Genomic DNA, 19,777 nt, shown 5'->3' with positions numbered 1-19,777 from the left:
ACAGCAGCCCACCAGGCTCGCGTCCCTGGGATTCTCCAGGCAAGAACACTGGAGTGGGTAAACAAAAGCATAATAATCATCTGTCTTACTACCTTAGTTGAGAGGGTAGCAGAAGCATGCCAGTCTTTAATGGATACATAGAACTAATTTATAACTGTAGCATGATTTGTACTAATAGGATGTGGAAGAGCCTATTGCCATAAGATAGCTCCTTTTACAGTATTCTTTCTTTTCTCTTTCATTTGCAACTACTTTCTTTCCCCAAAGCAGCAACAAACCACCAACCCCTTATTAATATTTTCTAAAGATTCTGACTATTGATTCTGAATTCCCTGAAATACGGAAGCTTTCAAATCCAAAATTAAACTGCAAAGTAATATGATGACTTGGAACACAGATGCAACATTAACTAGAAAACACAAACCACAAAGCCACATTAAGAAGGCATATAACATGATATGGGGAAAAAATTTGGATAAAGAATTAAAATAATGTCATTGTATGAGTGATGCTAAAATGTCACATGTTATTTTATATACTATTCATAATAACTCACTTGTAGGTGCAGCCCAACTGTAAAGGCAGCAGAGCTCAGACCCACTGACATCTTAAGCAGCAGAGCTGGAACTTGAACTGATTCAGGACAATTTTCACTTCAACATCTTGAAGTCTCTTCTAGGCTTTACTTCCTGAGAGTTTTACAAATTTGTAAGCTTGGACTATTGTAATCTCTGGACCTCAGTTCAACCTTACAACTTCTGTACCTTTCTTGTATAAAATGCCAACACTCTTTAAAGTCTTTAAAACATTCCTTATTTTCTGAGAGTTCTTCTTAAATGCATACTTTGCCTAACAAAACCACACTCCACCCCCACCAAAACATTCTCATTTTAGATTTTTCTCAGGAGAGGTGCCACTTGTAGCTTTTTACTTCCTAAAGATGTACATTTAGATACAAGCTCATATACCTGCACACAAATGAACAGGATCTATTCCAAAGTAGTTCAGAGGAGTCAAACATCCTCTTGCCCTGGTTCTCCTGTTTTCACTACACTATTTTGCTCTCTTTGGGTAAAGGATTCACTTCTTTCAGCTCACTCTCTCTCTTTCTAACTTTTACCTATTTTTTCCCCCCAAACCACAAAAATGCTTTTCTCTTGTCCTGAACTATTCTGAAGTGTTTCAGAGGCAGGGGATTCAACCCCCAGGGTGGTTTCAGGTTGGCTACTTTCTATTTCCATCACTTCATATCAAGAACCTCCCCAAATTCAGAACCTCAGCCAACTGCCTTCACTGGCCTAATAGAAATGGTTCTGTCTTTGGAACAAGAACAATGAAAGATGGAGGGAGGGCAGCTGGTAATGCGCTTCTAGGGAAAGACAGCAGTAATCACACTATCCAGGCTTAAGCGCAGAGGCCGTAGAATATGAACATCACCAGTCTCAGTTCACCACACATCACTAGTCACACGTTACAACAGAGGCTTACCCCATCTAGCACCTGCAGCTCTCTGGACAACCTTTCTGCAAAGGCCTCGGCATTGGAAATTGCATATTCACAGCCTTCCATCATTATTTCAATATCCTGCTCTTCTCTTGCATTTAACTCTTGGTATTCATCGACTGCCTCTTCATCACCTCCTGTCACACTCTGATTTTCTCCACTTGGAACAGATTCTTAAAAGAGGGTAAAAATTAAAAATAAAGTAGTAAAAAACTAGGAAGGGTAACAGCATTGTACTTCTACATAAGGTCAGTTATAAGCACAGGTCACATTTAGTGGCTGAAAAATAGGAAAAAAATGATTCAAAGTATATGAAAAAAAGACTTATTTTTATGAAGAACTGCTTACGTTAACATAATGTCTAGTATAACAAAAGCATGCAGTCTAATTTATTGACTTGTGTTAAAACAGGCCTTAGTCACACTTTCCCAAAACATAATTAAACTATAAAACAAATATAAAACCAGAAACGAAACACATGCACAAACCTAGCTTTTTTTTTTCCTACCTGAGGTAACTGTTGCTCTAATACAATAATGCTTATGAATTCAGGACACATGAGAAACAATTTGCTTTCCTTTTTTTCCCAGGTAACATCTTCTTCCGTTATTTTTGTTCTTTTTGTCTTTGTTATGTTTTGTGTTTTCCTCCAAATAACTTTCAATTGAAATTTTAAAAATGTATCTACAATTCATAATTTATTTTGGGCAATGAAAATATTAACTGAACTTTCCATTTCTTTCTTTAAAAAATTTTCACATGCATTTATAAAATTTCTAAGGATCAGCTAATAGAAACTTTCTCAATATCTCTATAGTAAGAACAACAACATGGCCATGTAAGACTACAAAAATTTCAACTGTCTTCCTGCTTCAAAACAAAAGACCATGAGGTCAGAACTGAGATGTTTTCTAGATAAATGTCTCAGTTCATTTTCTGGAAAGAACACTCAGCATACGGGATTTTATATAAATCTTGAGGTTAAGAGACATAAAATGAAAAAAATAATTTTACCCTTAAATAAACCTCGAAACAAAGTTACTGATTTTCAATAATTCATGGGACACCATTTAAAACACAAATTCCAAGTGTTTTAAATATTCATTATTTTGTATGAAAATGAGAATCTTCATTCAGCATGACTTGACATATGTTAACTTGTCCTTGAACAAAATACACCTAATTCAAAGTAAAAATGATTTACTCTTAAGAATGTTAATTAGGCAGGTTTAGATAACGTACCAGAAAAAAAAGGAGGGGCTGAAACTTTTGGTACAGGAAATTACAGATTGCAGTACACAAATACAAGCTCCTTAGATAGCATCACCAAGCTCCTGGCCCTTCGAAACAGTCCCTCTGGAAATGTTAGTGTCCTGTGTGCAGCCTTTTAGCCACTAGGGGCAGGGAACGCCCAAATCATTCTATACACTCCTTACACAAGTAAATATTTTAAATAAATAAATATTTTAAACGATCGTAATTATTTCAGAAGTATTTTCTCTTCCATAAACAGTTCTTTGGAAGTCAATAATGAATACTATCATTAATTTTTATTACCATATGGATTTTGTTGTAATACATCTTTCCCTGCACACAATTTCATAAAATATGCAACCAATAGTAAAGAACAATGGCAAGTAATAAAATATTATGGAATATAATATATGGAATAGAATAAGAAGAAAAGGTGTTACGCACCTTCTGTAACTTTAGGCAGTTCTGGAGAGTAAAAGGTATGAAAAAAGCAGAGGAAAGTAAGCAAAGAATATTAGCTGGGTAGAAATGTACACAGGTTTAAATATTAAAAATACTACCCACATCTCATTTGAACTTCATGCTAAATTAAAGCTTAAAAGACAATGGCAAATACAACTACCAACTGGAAATATTCATAAGAAGCTAAATTTCCAGAGTTCATTTTTCTTATTCATTTTCTGACAGTGACTAAAAATACATTTATCTTTCTATTTTCTCTTAGTAACATACAGTACTGCTGAGACCTTGGAGGAGAAAACTGGAAAACAGATTACTTCCTGGGGATTATTTTTAGGTCAGTTGTGACTCATGCATTTAGTCTAGTTATTTTCACTCAAGACCCAAAACTTTTACCCAGACACTCCCTCACAATGGATTAGTCATAAAAATTGTTAGAAAGGACAAGATGGAACCAATTTAAAACACACACAAGATATCAGTTCAAGTTGGCTTTTAAGAATTCAAGTCAAAGATTAAAAAAAAAAAAAAATCAGGCTGTAAGAATGAAAAAGAAAAGGCCAAACAAAATTTTCTGACTTAACCTGTTAACAAAGCTCTGTTTTAAAAATATTATTCTACCAAGAAGCCCCAGTTACTAGCATGAACATTCAGTTGTCACCAACGAAAACTACTAAAGCTGTTACTGCAATGAACAGTCTTACTTGAATGATTATTTAGCTCTTAAAAGGAAATGGTGATAATTTCGCATTTGTTTTCTAACATAACCCAAAGCTTAGAGACTTAAAAAAAAAAAACCAATTAGTGGCCATGATTTTAAAGTCCAGTAAGACATTAAACTAGTTTATAATCATTAATAAAGCTACTATATAAACTCCATTAAATCAAAGCAATAGTTACTGATTTATAGAAAGTGATTTTCAAAATGAGATCCTTAAGGATCTTAGTATTCTTAAAATTGATCTCAATTAGGTTAATGTTTATAAAAATGTCTACACCTTTGCTTAAGGCTCTAAAAAATTAAATGTCTTTTCTTTTTTTAAAGCTAGTCACCTTATTCTCAAAAAACAGCAATACTCTTATTGATTTTGGTGCTATTCCTCAATGAGAGAAATACAGGTAGGGTATGTATTTTCCCATATTGTTGACTGAACAAAATATACTGGTTTAAAATATATTTTAGGCAATAAATAACATCTTGAAATATATATAATATTTGAAAACGGAACAGAAAGCTTATGAATCATTCACTGACCAGAATGTTCAATCCTGAAATGCTGAAAAAAAAAAAAAATTAAATAGCTCAGCTGGTAAAGAATCTGCCTGCAATGCCAGAGACCCCAGTTTGATTCCTGGGTCAGCAAGATCCACTGGAGAAGGGATAGGCTACCCACTTAAGTATTCTTGGGCTTCCTTGGTGGCTCAGCTAGTAAAAAATCTACCTGCAATGCGGGAGACCTGGGTTCAATCCCTGGGTTGGCAAGATCCCCTGGAGAAGTGAACGGCTAACCACTTCAGTATTCTGGCCTGGAGAATTCTGGACTGTATAGTCCATGGGGTTGCAAAGAGTTGGACACAACTAAATGACTTTCACTTTCAGTCAGAGCACATTAAGCTAATATTCAAGGCACGGAAAATTACCATAAATTTCTTAACGGTCATCGGAGGTGAATGTTGGCGAGATGGAAGCCCTGAGGCCTCAGACACAAGGCCAGCCCCACTGTAGGGAGGAGCACAGGGCCTGAGAGATGCCCCTGCCAGTTCCAAGCATCAAGCCTGAAACCAGTAACGGGCTCACTAATTAATAAGTGATGGACAAGAACACTACATTTAAGGAGAGAAAGACAGGCGGCCGAACAGCAAAGGAATTAAGTAAAACAAAATGGAGAAAGGACAGAGGCCAGTAGCTAAGCCAAAGAACAGTCTGAAGCACCTGAAGTTGACATTTTTATAGGTCAAAACGGTTGAATATTGGCAATTTCAGATATTTCAACTTGACAGAACAGAAGATTCTATTTTTAAATGCTAATATACAACTTAGGACAAATCTACTTATTTTTTTCCCCCTTAGTAAAGAGGGGCTACAACTCTGTCCATCTGCTGCCACTTCAATTACTTTCTTTGAGATGAGGAATACAACAAATTCTATCTGCAAGGCACACAGAACCATCTTCTCACAACATGTGTGCCCTTATAAAAGAAATTTTCAAGTTAAAAAAAACCTCATTGTACATTTTCAATAACAGTAGATTTTTTGTCTTATAGCAGAAAATAATCCCTAGTAATATTCCTGAAGATGTATGATCTAAAATACCTTAATTTACTTCATGTCTAAGGACTTTACCCTGGATAAAAGAATAATAATCGCTAATATACAACAGTACTTACTACAGCTTTGGCATTGTTCTCATCATGTTCATATATTTAATCCTTACAATAATCTTATGGAGTTGATACTATTATCTCTGTTTCTGAGATAAGAGAAATTGAAACAAAGAGTAAACCAAGGTCACAAAACTATAGTAAGGGACAAAACCAAGATTTGAATCCAGGCAGTCTGACTCCAGACTTGTATTCTTAAATACTACACCAATACACTACACAAAAATACAGCTATAAAGATATTCATCTCAGAGTTGTTTAAAACAAGCAAAGACTGGAAAACTTTTAAAAAGTGACTACTTAAAAAATATCTAATACAATGGAATACTATGGTGCCATTAAAAATACTATTGAGTAAATGTTTAATAAGGAAAATGTTCACGATACATTATATGAAAAAGAATGGGAGGTAACAACATAAATTTATTTAAAAACAAGTATTTAAATATGCATAGAAAAAAATACCAGAAGAACATCTAACAAAATGTTAACAGTAGTTATATTTCAGGATTAAGTTTATTAAGTGACTGAATCAATTTTCTATAACAAATAAGCATCACTGCTGCAATAAGGAAAATTATTTTTTAAAAAAGATCTTTCAGAGTTTTAATTACTTTGAAGAATGCCAAATTATATATTCACTTACAGATATATTTTATTTTACATATACACTTTTATTTAACTTTACCTTCCAAAAGTTGTGAGCTGACATTGACAAAATCAATTTTCTTCCGAAGATATCGCTGATTCAATTTCCAAATGCATGAAATAAATGCATTCTTTTCAGCAGTGCTGCTGGCAACCCATTTATATATTTTTTCAAAATGTAAATCAAATTCAGGATTTTCCTGCAATAAAAACACATAATAGATATCTATATTTCAATAAAACAAAAAGCTAAAATCACCATTAAAAATCAACTAAGTGACTTGTAGAAAATGGTTCAGAAAATTCAATTTATAGCAAAAATTTATTTGCTTCCCAAAAGAAGCTGGATTAAAAACAACATAGTTGGCAATTTCCCTTCTATATCCGTTAGGTCTATACGTGAAAGTACAGGATGTCTACTTAACGGCATGTGTTTCAGCTTCCTACTTTGTAAGATGACAGTGGTCTTGAGTTTTGATTTTTCTTTTTAAATTGCCTTTGGGGGTTTCAGAGTTACACTTTTTCTTTAATAATGTGCTGTTATTCATAACTGTGATTTGACACTAATTCCTTATAACATATGAGAAAAAATACAACCTATACCCGAGTGTGGTTTCTAAGAATACATGAGGTGGAAAGCAGGGACTGCTCCTGTTTTCAATTCTGAAAACACAGAATAATTAAGAGTGTTTCAAAAGTAGAAAATACTGGTGGCCTTATTTTAATGAAAAAGAAGTTCAACTGATGTGAGAGAACTGCAGTATGCTCTCTACATGTCTCTTAAGTCAAATTACAGCAATAATTTCATGCCTTGATATTCTCCCTTGAATGCAGAACTACTTGATTACTATATAAAAAATGAAAACATATAGATGTACACTTTTCTTTACATCTAAGGAATTAAAAAATAGTCTCAAATGTTTTTAATGTTCTATAGAAGGCTAATCATACATTCAATTAGTTTAAAGTGTTGTTTAGGGGGATAAAATGTAAATAAAGACCACAAACATGGAAGAAAAGTGATACCAGACTTTTATTATGAAGATCTGAGATAATTTAAGGATTAAGACTTGACATATTACACTAGGATGGTTTTATTAATTAATTTATAGCTCAATAAGCAGAACTAAAATGACAAGCGATTAAAAACTTTCATTTACAATGAAAAAGTAGTTGCATTAAATTGCTGCAGTCACTATGAAAAACAGTAAGGAGGTTCCTCAAAAGACTAAAAACAGAGTTGCTATATGATCTAGCAATCTCATTCCTGGGCATGTACTGGACAAAACTATAGTATGAAAAGATACATGCACCCCGATGTTCACTGCAGCACTATTTCAATAGTCAAGACATAGAAACAACCTAAATGTCCACCAACAAATGAATGGATAAAGATGATACGGTACATATATACACTGAAATACTGCTAAGTCACTTCAGTCATGTCTGACTCTGTGTGACCCCATAGACTGCAGCCCACCAGGCTCCCCGTCCCTGGGATTCTCCAGGCAAGAACACTGGAGTGGGTTGCCATTTCCTTCTCCAATGCATGAAAGTGAAAAGTGAAAGTGAAGTCGCCCAGTCGTGTCCGACCCTCAGCGACCCCATGGACTGCAGCCTTCCAGGCTCCTCTGTCCGTGGGATTTTCCAGGCAAGAGTACTGGAGTGGGGTGCCACTGCCTTCTCTGATTGAAATACTACTCAGCCATAAAAAGAATGAAATAATGCTATTTACAACAAACGGGTGCAACTAGAGATTATCACACTAAGTGAAGAAAGAGAAGGACAAATACCGTATAGCACTTATATATGGACTATAAAACATGACACAAATGAACTTATCTGCAAAAGAGAAACAGACTCACAGACGCAGAGAACAAACTTGGGGCTGCCAAGGGGGAGGAAAAGGGGAGGAGGGATATGTTGGGAGTCTGGGACTAGCAGATGCAAACTATATATTTATAGAGAGAGAATGAATAAACAAGGTCCAACTGTATGCACAGGGAGCTATATTCAATATCCTGTGCTTAACTATAGTGGAAAAGAAAATGAAAAAGAATGTATATATATGTCTAACTGAATCCCTTTGCTGTACAGCAGAAATTAACACAACATTGTAAATCAACTGTACTTCAGTAAAATACACTTAAAAAAAAGGTAATCGCATTAGTATCTATAAAGAAATCTAACAGTCTTGGCAACCAACATGAAACTTGATGGGAAATGATCTCTTCCTTGGGAATATTTCCCATAATGCCATAAAAGAAGCTGAGTGCTCCAGCAGCAACACTCACACAAATCAATGTGTGATGCTAAATGGCTGTTAGACTATGTATAAAAATTTTATGTTTTATATCCATATATAGCATACACACACCAAGGTGCTTGCATAAAATGAAAAAAAAATCCATTAAGCAAGTCAGCAATGAGGTGTCAGCTGAGGAATGCATTCAAATAAGCATTTAGCAATGTTAGTGAATTACACAAGTCAATGGGCTTATGAAATGTAAAACTACTGAAGAGAAGAAAGCTTTTTAATAAAGGCGAGTTTCTAAAAAGGCCTTAAAGTATTTTGTCTTAAACAGAAAATCTTTCCTCTTGATCCTTCCCAGAATAACAGAAATTATTATATAATGCAAAGTGTTTTTTAAAATCTCATTTTTGTGTTCTTTTCAAATACATACACATGCACCCACACTCAAAGCACCTGTTAGACCCCGTTTTCCACATTCCACATTTTTCTAAAAATTGGGTGCTTTGTAGAAATCAACAAAGGCCCAGTTTTCCCTAAAATACTTACAGAAAAGGCATTCTCTCCACTTTGAAAGAAATCACAACTCTACAGATACGCAGAACTCTCCTAAACTTGTTTTTGTTTCTTTAAAAAATTTCTGTTTGCACCTGACTCAACTGCTTGTCATTCTGAACAGCTTTTAGATCCTCAGAGGTCTGAATCAGGGTCAGCCTAAAACCAGACTTTTATTTTATCAGACTGCTCTACAAAGGTAATTTTCACTTCTCTGTGCCTTTTGAATCAGTGTAAAGACTTGAAGAGCTCACTCACAGGGCACCTGCAGTTACAGTACTATAAGCCTTGCTTACAGCCCCATCCACAGTATAGAGGATATGCTGCAAAGCACCCCCGAGAGCTCTGGAAGGGCCCCTGGGCTATGAAGGAAGATGAGGGCAGGGTTAGAGAGGCTGAGGAGGAGGAGGCACATGCTTTAACCTGAAGAGCTCTACTTGATTTCCCTTTTTTTATTTAAGGGGTACTGCTGTGAAAAGCCTTGAACTGTCAGGAATAAAGGTGCCCCTTTATCACGATTATCATATTATTCAACCTTCTTGGAATTTGAGAGTGACTTAAGCAGAAGGTGTGATATCTTATTCTTTAATATCTTATATTTTATTCTTTCTGGAGAAGGAAATGGCAGCCCACTTCAGTATTGTTGCCTGGAAAATCCCATGGACAGAGGAGCCTGGTGGGCTACAGTCCGTGGGGTCGCAGAAGAGTTGGGCACGACTTAGTGACTTAACAACAACAATCGTATTCTTTAAAGTCCTTAGAATAAGGGGTGTAACTCAGTGCCATCACTTGAGCCACAATATTCAAACCATGGCTTCACAGGGCCAGCTCAGCTGCCTCAGCTGATGATTCTGCATTAATTTGTGAGGGCTACCTGAGGAAGATTCACTTTTATTATATTTTATGTGATTTTGAATGAGGTTTTACCAAAACAATGATTTTTTTAAAAACTCACACTACAAACCACCTTAAAATCCATACTAATTCATGGATTCTATACTAAGTATACCTAATCTAAACAAGAAATGTACAGTCAAGGTTATTTTGCTCTAATTATGTAGCTTGTGAACAAACGTAATTGCAGCTCAAAAAAACCCACCAACAATGAAACAAGCTTACATATTTACTTATTTTTAGTAGCCTAAGACTGAGAAGTGGGAGAATGGAAGGCTGGACAATACACTGTAGACTAATTCAAGGTTAGGTGGTGAACCACTGGGTCACAAAATAAATTTAGATCATCTTAGAAGTCAACATACTATGTTATAAAATGAAAGACACGTCAAAGAAAAAAAGAAAAACATACTTTAATAGCATCCTTGGCATCTACCACAGCCAGGTCTCGAAGGGCCCAAGCAATCTGCCTTTTGTAGAAATCTCCTTTATCAGATTTCTTGACTTTGACCACCTTCACCTGTACAGGGCGTTCAGTTGTCACTGTTGAATAAAACATACACTTTCATTAGAGACATTATTCATTTCTTCATTCTTCATTCATTCATTCACTGCAAACAGCTGTCAGATGCCTATTGTTGTTTAGTTGCTAAGTGGTCTCTGACCCTTTTAGCGGTTTCTGACTCTCATGGACTGTAGCCTGCCAGGCTCCTCTGTCCATGGGATGTCCTGGGCAAGAATACTTGAGTGGGTTGCCATTTCTTTCTCCAGGGGATCTTCCTGATGCAGGGATTGAATGCGTGTCTCCTGCATTGGCAGGCAGATTCTTCACTGCCACCACACGATACTAAAGCAGGAATAGTATTTCATAACAAATGCTATGACTGAGGAATACACAGATTACTAAAAGAAGAATCTAAATCAGACTAGAGGGTCAGAGGCAGATTCCTTAATAAGTAAAACTCTTAAAACTCAACAATAAGACAAAATATTCTGATTAAAAAATGGGCCAAAGACCTTGACAGACATCCAACCAAAGAAAATATACAGATGGTACATAAACATATGAAAAGTGCTCCACATCATTTCTCATGGGGAAAATGCAAATGAAAACAAGTGAGATGCCACTACACACCTACTGTTGCTTAGTCACTAAGTCGTGTCTGACTCTTTTGTGACCCCACAGCCCGTAGCCCGCCAGGCTCCTCTGTCCATGGGATTTCCCAGGCAAGAATACTGGAGTGGGTGGTCATTTCCTTCTTAATGGCCAAAATCCAGAGCACTGACAATACCAAACACATGTGAGGATGTACAGCAACATGTACTGTCATTCACTGATGGTGGGAACTAAAAATGGTATAGTCACTTTGGAAGACAGTCTGGCAATTTCCTAACAAAACTAAATATACTCATACCATACAGTCTAGCAATCATGTTCTCACAGTATTTACTAAAAGAATCTGAAAACATGTCCACACAAAAACCTGCACACAGATGTTTATAGCTGCTTTACTCAAAACTGACAACTTGGAAGCAACCAAGATGTCCTTCAGTAGGTGAATGGATAAATAAATTGTGGTGTATCTGGACAATGGAATGTTATGTAATGCTAAAAACAAGTAAGCTGTAAGCCATGAAAACCACTGGAGGTAACTTAAATGCATATTACTAAATGAAAGAAACCAATCTGAGAAGGCTACATACTATTTGATTCCAATTACTATTTGGTCTTCTGGAAAAGGCAAAACTATGGGGACAGTAAAAAAATGAGTGGTCACCAGGAATTGGGGAAGAGATGAACATGCAGAGCAGAGAGAATTTTTAGGGCAGTGACAATACTGTATGACATTATAATGACAGATATATGTCATTATCCATTTGTCCAAACCAACACCAAGATTGAACCCTAAGGTAAACTATGGATTTGGGGTGATTACAATTTGTTAATGTAGATTTATTCTTGGTAACAAATGTATCATTGTGGTGAGTGGTAGAGAAAGGCTATGCATGTAAGGGTAAAGATATATATGGGAATTCTCTGTACTTTCCTCTCAATATTCTTGTAAACCTAAAACTGCTCTAAAAAAATAGTAAAGTCTTAAAATGTATTAATGCTAATAAGAATTATCATTTATGATGGTATAAAAAATCTAGGAATAAATAAATACCTAGGAGTAAATACAACACATGTGCAAAAGCCTTTAAAATTATAAAACTTACTGAAAGTCTTTAAAACTATAATCCTTGTTGAAAGGCATTAAAGACGACCAAGAAAACCACACCATATGCATGAACAAGATTTTATATAAAAATGCACGTTCTCTCCAAAGTGAACTATAGATTTAAAACAACTCCAATAAAAATCCTGACAAAATTTGGAACATGACAGGTTGATTACAAAATTTAGATAAAACAACAAAATACCCACAAAACAACATAAAAACCAGATATAAGAAAGTGACCAGAAAAAAACAAACACTTATCACTACAAACATAGATACAGGTAAATCAAAGACTGAAATATGAAAGGTAAAATTATAAAACTTGTAGAAGGTAATACAGGAGAATACTTTTAAGGGCTTTCCTGGTGGCTAAGACAGTAAAGAATCCGCCTGCAATGCAGGTGACCTGGGTTTCATCCCTCAGTAGGGAAGATCCACTGGAGAAGGGAGTGGCAACCCACTCTAGTATTCTTGCCTGGAGAATTCCATGGACAGAGGAGCCTAGTGAGCTACAACGCATGGGGTCACAAAGAGTGAGACACGACTGAGCAACTAACACACGACATGACACATGACAGGGTAGGGAAGGACATCTTAAACAAGAGACAAAAGGCCATAAATGGTCAGATAAACGATCAGACTGATTAATCTGATTTCATTTAAATCATAAATGTCATCAAAAGGCATCATAACAAGTGAAACCACAAGCCACAAACCAGGATGCATATAACCAACAAATTAGCACCCACATTATATAAAGACCTCAAAGAATCAACCAACCAAAAAGGACGAGCAACACAGTAGAAAAATGAATAGAAGGCTTAAACAGGCAACTTTAGGCAATAAATGGCTAATAAAATCATGAACAGAGACTTAGTCTCATTTTTATTTAGGGAAATACAGTTTAAAACCACAATGAGATTCTATTTCACACTCGCCAGATTGGAAACAACTGATAGTCTGTCAAAACCCAGCGTCAAAACCAAGTTTAGACTAAGATGTGGAGAACCCAAAATACACACTGCCTGTGGGAGTGCAATCAATACAACTACTTTTGAAAATAATTTGTTATTATAGTGTTGATCATTCACATGCCTGTGACCCAGCAATCTCATACTTAACTATCTACCCCAGAAAATTCTTGCCTATACACTGGCAGACAAGGACAAGCATGTTTTGTTGCCTGAATAGCAAAACCTGGAGACAAATCTCCTGGTCATCACTAGTAGGATGGGTAAGTAAACAGTTGTACTCTCAGAACAGAACACTACAGAGCAGTGGAAATAAAAGACTCAATAGGCATGGGAGAAACACAGACGTAACACTCACTAACATGAACCTACTGATGAGTGGAAGTCACAAATGAATACATGTGTTACAATCCAATTTATGCTCAGTTTAAAGCAAATCTAACAATACATTATTTGAGATTACAAACATATATGGCAAAATGATAAAGAAAAGCAAGGAAATAGTAAATCAAAACTCAGGATACTCATTACCTCTTAATGAGGGAGGGAAGGGAATGGGAGCAGGGCAGGGCACACAAGAGACTTCAAAGGTAATGGTAATATTCCTTTTATCCTGGGTGGTGGCTACACAAGTGTTCATACCTTTATATATTATGGAAGTGCTTTTGTATCTTTTTAAGATTTAATTAAAGACAACTGAAAAAAATGAATGTGCTGGCCCAACAGTTTTTCCAATCATAGAGACAATGAGAATATTTTATAAACAACCAGGAAATGTCTCCAAGGAATAAAAGAAATCTTTCCTTATTAAATACTCACCTGTGGCACACAAAAAACAGTTCTTTTTCTTTTTTCCTGCCTTGCAGACATTGACAATACTCAGCAGGCGTTCGTCATTTGGAGTAAAAATGTCTCTTTGTAATGCATGCTTGATTGCTGTCATCTTTACTCAGCTGAAAAATTCAGAGTATAGATATTACATTTGTCAAAATCATTCTTCTTATATTGTTCCATTTAGGATTAGGAAAAGACCTTATTTATGGTTAATAAGCATGGGGAAATAATTTCATACATTTGTACACCTACATCATAAAGATAAAAAGCTGTGTGTTTGGAAAAGAAATTAGAGAACCAGTATTATCAAACTCTAAGATCAGAGACGTTACTTTGCCAACAAAGGTCTGTCTAGTCAAGGCTATGGTTTTTCCTGTGGTCATGTATGGATGTGAAAGTTGGACCGTGAAGAAAGCTGAGCGCCGAAGAATTGATGCTTTTGAACTGTGGTGTTGGAGAAGACTCTTGAGAGTCCCTTGGACTGCAAGGAGATCCAACCAGTCCATTCTAAAGGAGATCAGCCCTGGGTGTTCTTTGGAAGGAATGATGCTAAAGCTGAAACTCCAGTACTTTGGCCACCTCATGCAAAGAGTTGACTCATTGGAAAAGATTCTGTTGCTGGGAGGGATTGGGGACAGGAGGAGAAGGGGACGACAGAGGATGAGATGGCTGGATGGCATCACTGACTTGATGGACGTGAGTCTAAGTGAACTCCGGGAGTTGGCGATGGATAGGGAGGCCTGGCGTACTGCGATTCATGGGGTCGCAAAGAGTTGGACACGACTGATTGACTGAACTGAACTGAAGATCTTTTGAAGTGCTCACCAAATACTAAATATTTTTTAAAAGATTTAAGAAAAATTAAAAGGCCCATTACCAATATTTAAATATAAATTTCTATATAAATAACTTTTACAACTCAACAACAAAAAAACAAATAACCCAATTAAAAATTGAGAAAAGGATTTGGGAGACATCTCTCCAAGGAAGACATATGAATGGTTAAAAATGACATGGAAAGATGCTCAACATCATTAGCCATTAGGGAATCATAAATTAAAATAATGAGATACCCACCACTTTACACCTGCTAGGATGGCTAAAATTAGAAAGACAAGTGTTGGTAAGGGAAGTCTCATATACTCCTGATGATTGTAAAATACTGCGGCTGCTCTGGAAAATAATTTGGTGGTTTCAAACAGTTAAATGTGAATTTACCACATGATCCAGCAATTCCATTCCTAGGTATATACTTAAGAAAACTGAAAATGTATGTCCACACAAAAACATGCCCATAAACGTCCACTGCAGAATTATTCACAATAGCCAAAAGTGGAAACATCTCAAATGTCCTGGGGAACAACAAAATGAAATGTACCCATACAGTGGCATATTATTTGGCCATAAAAAGGAGCAAAGTACTGATACATACTACTGACACACACATGAATCCTAAAGACATTATGTTAAGTGAAAGAAGTCAGTTGCCATGGGCCACATATTTCATGATTCCGTTTATATGAAATGTCCAGAGCAGACAAATCCACACAGACAGACTGATTTCTGGTTGCCAGGGGTGGGGGGCAAGCAGGCGTGAGGAGTGACTGCTAATGTGTATGGGGCTTCTTCTGGGGATGATGAATATGTCCTTCAATGAGACAGTATTGATGGGTGTATAACCCTGTGAATATATTGAAAAGCACTGAATTATATATTTGAAAAGGGTGAATTTTATGGTATATTAATTATATCTCAAAAAAGCTGTTATTAGAAAATAGTTTTCCACTCGTCTTCCTTTTCTCATCTAATTCAACGTCTTTTTTCAAATATCAACTTAAATATTTTTTAAACATCTCTTTTCAATTTTATTTGTTAAATATACCAAATACATATTTGTGTGTGTGTATGTGTGTGTATTACTATTTCCAATGCAGGTGTATAGTATTTAATACATGTGAGCTGGTTTAGGAAATTAATTTATACTCCTAATACTGTTTCTATGGGAAAATGAAGGAATTATGAGTTTTAAATAAATGACTTTTAATGTATTTTTATAATACAATGACTCTTTTGAGTAAAATTGAGGAGTTTTCAAAAGAGTCAATAATACAACATTGTATTATAAAACAATGACTCTTTTCAAAACTCCTCAATTTTACTCAATCTGTAACATTTTTATCTCTGCTCCAACTCAAAAAAATTGCTTTTCTCAGAAAAACCACATCTTCCCATTTCCATCCCTATTCCCCCTCATCTCAGCCTCCGGTCTTCTGACCTCCCCTTCCATCCTGTTCTCTTAGAACATCTGGCCTCTCCAAGCTTAATTTCTTTCCCAGTCTAGCCTGGAGGCAGTGTTTATTTCCATACACCCACACCATTCCTTTCAATGATATGTTCCACGTGTAGACCAGTTCACCCTGCTCATCAATCTCTATAAACTGTCTTTTTTTCTCTCCTTCTCCTGGGCTACCATATGGCACTTAAGAAGGTCTCATATCCATGTCCATTGTACTCATTACAACTTTTAAATCCAATCAATGCTAAACTTTCAATGTTGCTCAGCCATTCCTTAACACTTCTTTGATTCCCTCGTCCTACTCCATCGGTGTTGCAAATCCTTATTTCTCTCCTTCAACCCCCAATTCTGTCTACTCCCTCTCTGCAAATGACTTCACCATCTACCCTGGAAAGAATATAAAATCATGAAGAGCAAGTTTCCCCAACTGCTTTCTTCATCCTTCTACATTCCATTTTAACCTCCATTCCACCCATTATAAAATGTCTATGTTACTATCTCTTCATATGTTCTAGATCCTACACTATGCTAAAAGCTCAACTCTATCCTTTGCTGAAGCCACCCTGGATACTGGCCAGTTTGCTTTTCTATCTCCAGGCTCTTGTTCGTGTAATTTCTTTTTTCTCAAATTCTTTTCTCCCTGGGAAATTCCAATTCAATCTGCTAAAATAAGACCTCTTTTGTGAAATAGTCACACACCCAAAAAAACCCAAAAATTCCTTTCCTACTTCTCTAACATTTCCCCTCTATTCTGCTAACACAGCACTTACAAACCATATTGTCCAGCTAGTTGTATTCTTTTCCCAGTAAGAGTATTTCCTTGCAGGCAAGGCCTGTGTCTTATTCATCCTTATATTCCCAGAACTTGGCAAAGACATAGCAGACAGTTAATAAATTCACCAAAATGAAGGTACCAAATAACCTGACAGCTAAAGCATTTTGCTAATTTTCCTTCATCTACACATAATTTATCCTTTCTGGTCCTACTGCCAAGGTACAATCCAGGTTTACACCAACTACATCTATTTAACACCATAGCATCTGGTTACCTCTTTGCAAGCTTCCATAACCCCAAAACTCTCAACAAATAATATTAAAACATATCTTTCATCATAATATGCCCTTGCTCAACACTTTTCTAATGCTCCCAAAGACAAACCTTTCACTCCAAGCCCTCTGATCATTCTAGCCTTTAAATCTTTGCTTAGGAGATTTTCCATGCAGAGGGTATTATCTACCCAAATCCTAACTACATTCCATAATTTACATGAACTTGATTCATCAGTCAATCCTAAAGGAAATCAGTCCCGAATGTTCAGTGCAAGGGCTGATGCTGAAGCTGAAACTCCAATACTTTGGCCATCTGATGCAAGGAACTGACTCCTTGAAAAAGACCCTGATGCTGGGAAAGGTTGAAGGGAGAAGCGGATGACAGAGGATGAGATGGTTAGATGGCATCACTGACTTGATGGAGATAAGTTTGAGCAAGCTCTGGGAGTTGGTGATGGACACGGAATCCTGGCATGCTGCAGTCCATGGGGGTCACAGAGTCGGACATGACTGAGCAAATAAAATGAACTGATTCAATACAGACCTTAATCCAAATTGATTTCTCCTCTCAACTGCTATACCACTTACTGTATTTGTTAAACATCCAGTACTTGCTATCCAACTGGTTCATTAAGTCACAAGTTCCTGGATCTCAAGAACTCTCTTCAAGGGGCAGGGGGGATGGCTGGGGGAGGAGGTGTTTTAGCAGTTTCATATTCTGTCTTTGTAGGTACTAAACAAATACCTCTTGAGGAAATCTAAGCTGAATTATAAAAACTGGTTCACCCAATCCCTCTTTGGTCAAAAGCACGGACTGACAATATGGTAAGTGGTAAAAACAAGAGAGGAAATAGGCACAGTTGATAAAGGAGTTAGGCAGAATGAAAAGCACTACACATTCAGCAAACACTGATGCCTACTACTGCTGCTGCTGCTGCTGTTACTAAGTCGCTTCAGTCTGTGACCCCATAGGCGGCAGCCCACAGGCTCCCCCGTCCCTGGGATTCTCCAGGCAAGAACACTGGAGTGGGTTGCCATTTCCTTCTCCAATGCATGAAAGTGAAAAGTGAAAGTGAAGTCGCTCAGTTGCGTCCAACTCTTAGCGACTCCATGGACTGCAGCCCACCAGGCTCCTCCGTCCATGGGATTTTCCAGGCAAGAGTACTGGAGTGGGGTGCCACTGCCTTCTCCGGATGCCCACTAAGTGCCAGGCAAAATTTTAGGTTATCATGGTGAATATGACAGACATATCCACGAAGACTCTTGCCTCCAACGGCATCTACTTTATGAACATGGCGTGAGAAACTCTCCAGTGTTTGTAATACTCTTTTGGTAAATCAGTGAATAAGTCATTAGAGGTTCTTTAAAACTATTTTCCAGGTATAAGAACCCATGTCTGACCACGTTCCAGAGGCAGTCAGCCACAATACTCTATGTTGGTCGTTGTTTCCTTAAATTCAGCCAGATCTACAGGATGTGACAGATAACTTGTAAGCAGTACTGTCATGAGAGTGAGTGCGTGTGGGTAAGTACCCTGTCTGCTATCCAGACACCTTAGTGCATGCAGCACTGAAGAGAATACGCCATGCATGGCAACAGGGAAATGCACTTATGAGATTTAGAAGAAAATGAGGATTTGGACAAAGAAGGGAAAGGTACTGCCACGCCCTCCCCTCCTGGTCCAAGCCAAAGAAGAAACTGTTCAAGACCGTTTTTTACGATGAAATCTGATTTTCATGGGCGGAACCGGAAAAGGATGTCTGGGCTGCCCTCCCAGTCCCCCAGGATAACAAGGGGTAACGGGATCCTCCCACCGGCCTCTCCGCCTTACCCAGAAAGGCTGGGAAGAGAAGGGGGCTTTGACGGCGGAGGGAGCAGTACCCAACCCCCGGCGCTGGACCAGCACCAGGACTGAGGAGCCGCCTGAGACCTTGGCGTCCACCCCTCCGTTCATTTGTCCGCTGCCGCCAGGACCGCCCGGCAGCCGCGGCCGAAGGCTTACCGCAAGGCCGGACCGAGCCCGGCTGTGCCGAGGCGGGTCCTCCAACACGGAGACCGGACAGGCCTGGGGGCGGCCACCGTTACTAGGATGAACCGCTCAATTAAGCAGTGAACTGGAAGCAGCCGTCCGGCCACAACTTCCTATATCCGGGCACGTGACACACCTCCTCGCCGGAAGTCTGTTGGGTTGAGAAGGAAGCAGTCGCGGCTTTGGCCTTGGTGAGGGGGTGGGGTCAGGTCTCTCCGGAGGGGGCGTGTCTAGGACTTGCAGGAGCGGCCCCTGTCGCTGAAGACTGACTGCGGACCTGGGGGATTTGGTGTGCGTATTCCTTTCTCTAGAAGACTTATTTATTCAGCTGTTTTCAACAGTTCACTTACGAAGAGATCTGATCAAATGTTTTCTTTTTTGCACGCCTAAAGTTCAGTTAAATCTAGATCAGTTCAGTTCAGTCGCTCA

The 19,777-nt window shown here is 37.6% G+C and overlaps 1 protein-coding gene across 12 annotated transcripts in view; it reads right to left on the bottom strand.

Annotated features, from left to right (window-relative positions):
* Positions 1-19,480, bottom strand: part of EXOC1 (exocyst complex component 1) — a 53,350-nt gene extending 33,870 nt beyond the window's left edge. For 5 of the 12 annotated variants that reach the window (XM_061420216.1, XM_061420220.1, XM_061420221.1 and 2 more), the window contains exons 1-6: positions 19,322-19,472; positions 13,959-14,092; positions 10,359-10,489; positions 6,287-6,446; positions 3,202-3,222; positions 1,489-1,676 (exon numbers count right to left, since the gene is read on the bottom strand). In XM_061420216.1, the coding sequence (XP_061276200.1) occupies positions 1,489-1,676; positions 3,202-3,222; positions 6,287-6,446; positions 10,359-10,489; positions 13,959-14,082 (624 nt within the window). In that variant the 5' untranslated portion in view covers positions 14,083-14,092; positions 19,322-19,472. Of the gene's footprint in view, positions 1-1,488; positions 1,677-3,201; positions 3,223-6,286; positions 6,447-10,358; positions 10,490-13,958; positions 14,093-19,150 lie in introns of all 12 variants that reach the window. The other 7 variants (XM_061420219.1, XM_061420218.1, XM_061420222.1 and 4 more) reach the window with 4 other exon arrangements.
* Positions 19,481-19,777: the final 297 nt, after the last annotated feature.

Source organism: Bos javanicus, chromosome 6 (assembly GCF_032452875.1).
Source record: "Bos javanicus breed banteng chromosome 6, ARS-OSU_banteng_1.0, whole genome shotgun sequence".
NCBI lineage: Eukaryota > Metazoa > Chordata > Mammalia > Artiodactyla > Bovidae > Bos > Bos javanicus.
Note: the sequence above shows the minus strand (reverse complement) of the source record. Positions and strands in the feature narration are given on the sequence as shown.